The 8,704-nt window shown below is 32.7% G+C and overlaps 1 protein-coding gene across 1 annotated transcript; it reads left to right on the forward strand.

Annotated features, from left to right (window-relative positions):
* Positions 1–2,592: 2,592 nt before the first annotated feature.
* Positions 2,593–5,176, forward strand: LOC132742067 (5-hydroxytryptamine receptor 1A-like). The gene has a single exon (XM_060730351.1). The coding sequence runs from the start codon at positions 3,065–3,067 to the stop codon at positions 4,802–4,804; it is 1,740 nt and encodes a 579-aa protein (XP_060586334.1). The 5' UTR covers positions 2,593–3,064; the 3' UTR covers positions 4,805–5,176.
* The last annotated feature ends 3,528 nt before the right edge of the window (positions 5,177–8,704 follow it).

The raw sequence follows: 8,704 nt of genomic DNA on the forward strand, positions 1-8,704 counted from the left end.
TACTATAGCAGTACAATAATTCACTTAATAATTATTTATAGTCATATTATATATTTAACAAACAATATGAAAACGTTCATCAAAAATGTAGTTAGTAAGTTGCTATTTAAAATCGTTTGACATTATTAGAATAATTATACACAGAAAAAATATGGAAAATTTACATAATTTCTCACCCAAGTAGTCTATAAATCTATAATGGAGCTGACTTGTATCTGATTCTTTCAAAAGTTCTTTTTTATAGCCAAACCGAAAATGTCCACTTTACTTGAATTCTGACAAAAACAATGACATTTATGTTATATTTTTAACATTTTTAAACAAACGAGCCGCGTCAAGACAAAACTAACATAGTGCGTTTGCGACCAGCATGGATCCAGACCAGCCTGCGCATCCGCGCAGTCTGGTCAAGATCCATGCTGTTCGCTTACCAACTCTATTACAAGTAGAGAAACTGAACGCGGCTCATATGATAAATGAAGTAAAACAAAGTGAAGCATATATTTATGTTGACGTTTCCTCTGATGTCCATTATTTCACATATATTTCCAAATCTTAAAGGTGTACATTAAAACGGTTCTTAAACACCGATTTTTTAACATCTTTAAAAAGCTTTAACATCAAACCGAGTCTGGGTATTTTTTCGCCATTCTTTTTATTGTTTTTAAAGCTTTATGCTTCTTTTTTAATAACTGACATTTTAAACTTGTTCTTCATTGTAATATTAAACTTGAACTCATGTGCATCTATTTTTTTAATACTTTAGCAGTGCTTATTATATCATTATATGTCATAATATAAATGATGTGAAGAAAATTCAAGTTATAGGTCATGTGGCAACTTAAAGCTTTACTGGTGAAGGAAGACCTCAACTGCCCTTCCGTGAATTAGTTCAGGCACGAGCAGGCATGTGCATAGAACCACATACGTTCCGTAAGACGTTACAGATAAGATATACATTAAAGAACAATATTATACAACTTTTTGTTTAACAATCAATTAAGACTGTTAGTGGTCATTCCGCATCAAGTACAGTAAAGTTTTAGTGATATAACATTTGAGCCGCGTCACGACAAAACCAACGTTATGCGTTTGCGACCAGTATGGATCCAGACCAGCCTGCGCTTCCGCGCAGTCTGATTAGAATCCATGCAGTTCGCTTACAGACCCTATAATAAGTAAAGAAACTGATAGCGAACAGCATGGATCCTGATCAGACTGCGCGGACGCGCAGGCTGGTCTGGATCCATGCTGGTCGCAAACCCATTACGTTGGTTTTGTCGTGACGCGGCTCATATATGCATGCCTTGATATATTTCTTCGTTCAAAATTGATCATTTAATTTCGTAGAATAACTAAAATGATCACATTGATTGAGTTTAATATAGCCTCCAAAATAAACCATATTTGTCATAATTCTCTCCTATTTATGATACAAATGTTTGTCTTAGCATAACTTTGGACAAACACAATAAGGTGAATACAGACAAGTTTCTGGGAATTAGAAAACAGTAAACAAAATATTTGTGTTTGTGTCTGTGCCTTTTACCGTATTTCTTCAAACATAATAATTATCTTTCAAGATTCATGCGAGTACAAAGCACATAAAAACGGACAATTGGATTTTTATTTAAATCAACAATATTAATGTGTTTTAACTTGTACTATATTGTAATGCATCCCTGTGTTACTACTGTTCATTACTGGAACAATAAAAGATGAAAAGTTAAACTTTTATATTCTTATTATTCGTTTATCACAAGAATCAAATCAAAAAAAGGAAGTTGATATAAGACCTTTCTTTTTATAATTCCAATGAATGTCTTGAATTTATTTATAGTAAAATAGTTTACTGCTTTATTGTTATTTAAAGTCCTGAAAAAAAATCTGAATAATGTGTAATCCCTCGCAACAAAATTACATGACAATTGTAGATTCGGTTTGATTGAGTCTGCACATGAGGGATAATGAAAAAGTGTAACATCCCTAACGTCCCAGTTCCGGCTTGAGCGGTACGTAATTTTCAACAATTAAAACTGTTGGAATCAATGATCCCGAAGGCCCGGAAAAATACGGAAATACCATACAACAAAACGAATAGGTCAAAATAATATAAAGTTACCAATTTAGTTTTGATTCGCCTCGTACTAGTAATCTAAGATAATGAAACATAAGATAATACGTTACTGCTGTTCCTTTTTTAATATTTTTAGTATTAGCCTAGAGAGTTTCACTCCTGACATTCCATTTAATAAAATGAATTTCTCAGCTCAAATTAGTATGAAGATTTCTAAAACAATTCTCTGCAGGCTGAACAGAATTAAAAGTCATTACGGAAACTCACGAAAAGTAGGAATTAATGTTCTAGACCCACGATACGCCCACTGGAATCATGAGATAAACAATCTGTAGTACAACTAAAAGACGAGTCTCTTCCTGAATTACAACAATATCGATTCCCATTACAAGACGAGGAAAAAAATTCCATTCAAAATGGTCACATGACTGTGACGTCAGACGCTATGTGGGAAGATAAAACTATGATAGGTTTTCTCAATGAAATCTTGCTTTCATTCGATCGCTCTAAGCTGAGACGATATGTTATGCAGACAGCACATTGAAAAACGGGTTTGAATTAAATATTAAATGTCAGCGCTTATATCGTATAAGTAGTAAATAAGCAGAGCTTTGTGTTGAGCTAGTATTTTATGGATATGATATGTGTTTGATTTCTGACATTTGCATTAAATCTATTGGATGAAAATAGGAAAACAAAACTGATGAAAAATGATAAACATTGTATTGAATTTTCAGAACAGGAATCTGCCGATAATAAAACTAACTCTAAAAGGTGCGCATAATAAAAAGTTTGTCTTAAAAACGATATATGTTAGTTTCGAGAGAGTAGGAAAGTGTTTTTACTTGTCTATGACAATTGAGCTGACAAATGAAAAAAGATACAAAATGAGATTTTCTTGGATCAATGAAAGAACAAGAAATTGATTTTCATAACAAGAAAACGTTGATTTTATGAACATAAAAAACAGTTTGTGATTCTAGCATTATGAAACAATCAGAGTATATTCTATTAATGCCAGACCCGTTAAAATTATCTATAAATATTTCGGAAGAACATAATGGCAGTACGTTGACTCCAGGTGCAGGAAGTAATGGTACATTTGTATCAGACGACAAACAGCATTTTGTGCATTACATTCTTTATGTGATTGGCGTGCTGGTGACGTCGGCAACTGTAATTGGTAATGTGTTAGTAATTGTCGCCGTGATAAGTGATAAGCGTCTGAGAAAAGTGGGAAATGTCTTTATCATCAATCTTGCAGTAAGCGACTGTCTTGTGGGCATATTTGTCAGCCCCTTGGCAATAACATATGACATTACTAGTGACTGGTTACTGGGAAACGTTATGTGTGATATATGGGTATCATTGGACATTATTAGCTGTACAGCGAGTATTCTGAATTTGTGTGCAATAGCATATGACAGATATCGTGCTATAACTGAACCGATGACGTATGCTCGACAAAGAACATTCTCTCGTGCTTGGTGTGTTGTAGCGTTCGTTTGGATTTATTCCTTTCTTATAGCACTTCCGAGATTTCTTGGTTGGAGGGATGAAGATGAAGAGGCGCAAGATGGAAACTGTTTTATAAGCAGGGAAATCGGTTATACGTTGTATTCAACATTTGGTGCTTTTTTTCTCCCTCTCTTATTCATGATCTTCTTCTATTATAGAATTTTTTGCGCAACTTGCACGAGAAAAAAAAGCTGGAGTTTACATAGAGGTCATTTGAACTTTATTACGAATAATGATGAAAACGTAGATAAGAGTAATGTACTGTCATGTTATTTGTGCAGGCTTTTGCCATGTTTTTCTAAAGGACAGGCATTACCTCCTACTACAACTGAACAGGCAACTCAAACTTCTAATAATGAGTTATGCAATGTTATAAACATAACAGAAACAGAGTCAGAAGTGGACAATCGAAGAGAAAGTATTGAGCCTGAAATTTTGGCTATTTTCCAAATGAGACACCGATCAGAACGAATATTTTCAAACGCGACCGTGTCAAGCTTTGGGTCTACATTTTATTCCTCGACAGATTCCTCAAACACGGCAACAACCTCATTTTCCGAAGGAAGTGACAGAAGTAGCAGTATAAGTGCTGAGTGTAGAGATCGCAGCTCCAGCACCTGTACAACAGGGAGTAGAAGTTTTAGTTCCGGTCCAGATACTGCAAGGAGACTAAGCGCATTTCGCGCTCATCGTTTATCAAATCCAAGACATAGTGCTTTGCAGGCTGAAGTTATACACGAGATAGAAAAAACAATGATTGAGTCAAGTTATCCTGAAAACGTTGAACTAAAGGCAACAGGAACTGCTTTAGAAACGGATGATACTCATGATGAGCTGAGCGAAGAGGATAAAACAGGCGACCAACCAAAGCATAAACGACGAAAGTCGCTTAAATCGGCTACATTTAGACGCAGAAACTCTAGAAAAAGCAGGAAAATGGCAATGAATCAAGAGAAAAGAGCAGCAAAAACATTAGGTGTGGTTATTGGGTGCTTCATAATTTGTTGGTTGCCATTTTTCATCGTGACTTTACTAAGATCTCTGTGTTTAAACTGTCACTTTTATCCTCTCCTTGTTCAATCATTGTCTTGGCTAGGCTATTTTAATTCTGCTTGTAATCCCTTTATATATACATTCTTTAATAAGGATTTTAGAAATGCGTTCAAAAAGATATCCTGCTATCGTTCATCAAACGTTGTATATTTATAAAACCAAGTATTATTTTTATAATGTTTTTTTTTAATTTTTAACTCACTTTGTATAAAAGGTCGTTTTATTCATGTATCCGATAAAGGTTATGCATAGGATGATAATATGATTGTGTATGCGCTGTTATATTTACCAATATTGGCTGGACCAAGATGAGTAGCGTTTATTTATTTGGTATATGTACAGACTGCTGCTTTATAAATATTGTTTCCTATCTCTTGATAAAATACGCATATTGCCTTTATCGGAAAAAAACATGTGTACAAGCTATATATAAATGAAGTATTATTGTAAGTTATTGAATTTATGATATATATTTTACTATGTGCTATTGTATTTGTTTTTGAAAATTAAATTTAATTGTTTATTCTGCGGCAGTTTATAATTTACATCCCTTCTTTTTATAATCCTTAACACGGAAAGTAAAGTAATTTTACGGAAGAAATGTAGCTTTTACTAGATACCATATGACACTGCAAATAACGTTAAAACTGTACAATATTTGTATATCCTCTTTTATGTACAGCTAAAATGGCATCCGTCCATTCCCTAGTGAATAGTTTACAATCACGACCGATCCTTCCAATTCAATTTTCTCCCAAGAGACGAAAGAAGCAATAAAACAGTACGTAATCGTCTGCCACGATTTGCATCATCAACAACTAGAAATTTGTGAATGAACAAATGCAGTCCAAATTCTAATACAGTTCAATTACAGCAATTTATTATAATAATCTTTTAATTTTTTAGACAAACTATATTATATAAATTAACTTAAAGGTAAAGTGTACTGAAAGCAGCGGAATATAATTTTACATGTATGACTGAAGCGTGGTTTTCCTCTTTCTTTTCTCTTTTGTTTTTCTTAAGGAGAGGGCGTACTGTACGAATCATCCTTACTTTGATTTTCTGTCGTTCTTTCTTCTTTGTGAAAAGATAATAAAACTAAATCAAGTTAACACACTCGCTATTTAAGCGTAAGTCATTCCACAACATGTTTTAAGTAAAGGTTTGCTTTTAACAAAAAAAAACATGTAAGTAAGCAATTCAGGAATAAAACATTTTTAAAGAGAAACAAAATTGTAGGAGTGAAGAAATGTAAAAATGTACACAAAAAGATACAAAAACGGCTTTGGAAATTTGATATCGATACTTACTTAGTTTTATGATATTTCTAAGCTCTATTATGTAAAAGGCTCATATTTCTTATATAAATTACTTTATCGAAAGAAAAAACAACGCTCGTAGTATCCAGTGAGAAAAATATATCATGAAGACAGGGTTTTTTCAAATACCGATAGCATTAATGTTCTTAATAAAGAAATTTCATCATGCTAAGGTATGTTATGGAAACTATATAAGAATGTTCATACAAAAAGATTGACACACACTCACACGGCTTGAAATAATGAACATAATGCCTTATTTGTCGAAACTTCGAAATGAAGGTAAAATAACTAAATATTATCCTAAATGTTAAACGTCGAAGGTAAAATAACTAAATATTACCCTTAATGTTAAACGTCGAAGGTAACATAACTGAACATTATTCTTGATTTTAAACGACAAAACTGTGAGGGCTTCATTTTTGAATTATTCCATATTTTCATGTCAATTTTGCTATACCCTTATTATTGTAGCATCATCATTGTTTTACTATCACTCGTACGGGTTGTTTACATTTTGTGTATGTCAAATGTATTTCTTTGAAACGAAATGTAGATAACGACGCGATTATATAGTTTCAATGCCTGCTGAACGTTTGAAACGTTCTGCGCAAGTTGAATTGTTCACTATTATTGCCGGTGTTATATTTACTAATCTTATTTGGTACGCGTGTACATATGTCATTGAACATCAAAAAGGTCAAAGCATAGGGCATTTTCATTTCAGGAATAGCATGTGGAACCATTTCTCTTTTTATATACTTTTACTAAGCAAATTACTTGTTTGAAATACGCGGGTGTTAATTAGCATTCAATTCATAACGCCGGCTAAATTCATCGTTACAATTCGAAATCTCTTAAAACATAATTGCATTTTCATTCTTATTATTTCATAAAAGGAATTTCTAGAATATTGATGAAAATAACCACTTTTCGGTACATATGATCAGATGGTACCCATCTCAATCATTGATTATAAATGAATGTCGTATGATATCTACATTGGTCAACTCCCTTCAAATTGTTGCCATATATTACAAAAAATAATGCTGTATCTACTGGAATTAATATTATAAAATCAAAAACACCAACAATGCAAGGGAGAGCAACATTCAGTAAACGCACACCCCAAAAAACCCCAGTCGGTTTGTTTTAATAGAGTATATCTAATAATTCATTTAAACTTCGGGTCTATATGGATAAAACTTAAATGTTTCTAAAAAGAATGAAAAAAATGTATGCAGTACTTCTATGTCGCTGCTTTAGAGATGTTACATTGTTTAAATCGTTTTTTTCCTTGCTGACTTCCTAAGTGTAAAAGTATAAATTCGTCATAAAGATATCAATTTGTTATTAAAATTAGTTTATCAGCAAAAGAATTCTCCAGGGAGTTTTATGATACTGAAAGGCGTTATATTTAACTTTTGTTTGTTTGTTAGTTTGTTTGTTGGGATTTTATGTAATTCCAATACAATTCAGTTCAGTTCTGTCGCGACTTTCCAGCTTTTACGGTAGAAGACCTCCGACCCCTCATTGTATTACTTCAACACGAACGTGTACCTGAGTGGAACCACCGACCTTTCCTAAACAAGCTGGGTAGCGTTTTAAAATAAAAGTATAGCCGATAAAAACCGTGGTTTCTTTGTAAATGATTATATAAAATAATTGTCGGATAAAGTTTGAAACTGCAGGGAAAAAAGGGAATGATTATCGGAAAACTGTCATGAAAATACTGCTGACGTTGATCTGCCATTAAATGAGATCTCATCCATTTCTGAGAACTTTAGATATTTTATTCTTTTTCTTTGGCTTAATTTAATTACTCGAATTCCCATCACGTTTTAGTAAGAGAGTATGTTTTACCAAATAAGGACTTTCTGTTAAATGACTCTGAATAACCTAGTCATTCAGATATGATATATGCATAAATCGCTTGTTTTCAAAAAGAGTACTGTAACAGAATCGTTAAACAACTTTTAAGAGGACACATTTATTAGAATACCTGCCTCGCAGTTAAGAATATGCAGATTTGATCCCTGCTGGGTCATGATCATGTTTCCTCATATAACACTACTACCTGTCACAAAGCGGATTTCGAAAATGAACCCAATAGTCTTTAAGCTTTTAACAACAACGTGTTAAAATAAAGGTGTTTTAATAGCTTAAAGAACAAATATGCACGGATATGCAAATAACTAACTAATCATTTATTTTAATCGAGTGGTTTGAAAACAAATACTCCATGAGTGGCGGTAGCCACGAGTGAAACATGAAATTATATATACCACGAGATGATAATAAATCCCGTATTTATTGCGAAAAAATGATGTTTATTGTAATAAACTTTTCTAATTTGTTTTTGGCTTAACGATTTGAAAAATTTTCCTTATATTATTTCTTTGCTATAGATCTTAATTGTGAAAACGTTGTTCGGAAAGACACAAGTGAAAATACGGACAATATGTTTCATAACAGTAAAAATACGAAAAATGATTGTATGTCAGCAATATTTCTCAATGTTTCATTGAACTATTTTCTGTTTCATACATATTAATTAAACAAATATTATATTTAATATTGAATTGATACGAATTTAATAGTCTGTAATCACATAAGTGTCGTATGTAAAACAAAATACGGGACACCAAAGCAAAATACAAATATTTGGCCTTGCTACTATAAGCAAAAGTGGCACAATATGTATTCTATTCTGACCTATGTCATAAATGTGGCA

This window comes from Ruditapes philippinarum, unplaced genomic scaffold (assembly GCF_026571515.1).
Source record: "Ruditapes philippinarum isolate M1 unplaced genomic scaffold, ASM2657151v2 ctg2255_1_1_1_1, whole genome shotgun sequence".
NCBI lineage: Eukaryota > Metazoa > Mollusca > Bivalvia > Venerida > Veneridae > Ruditapes > Ruditapes philippinarum.

What these genes read in the sequence shown, in the direction of transcription:
- LOC132742067 (XM_060730351.1), top strand. Translation starts at nt 3,065, where the DNA reads ATGAAACAATCAGAGTATATTCTATTAATGCCAGACCCGTTAAAATTA.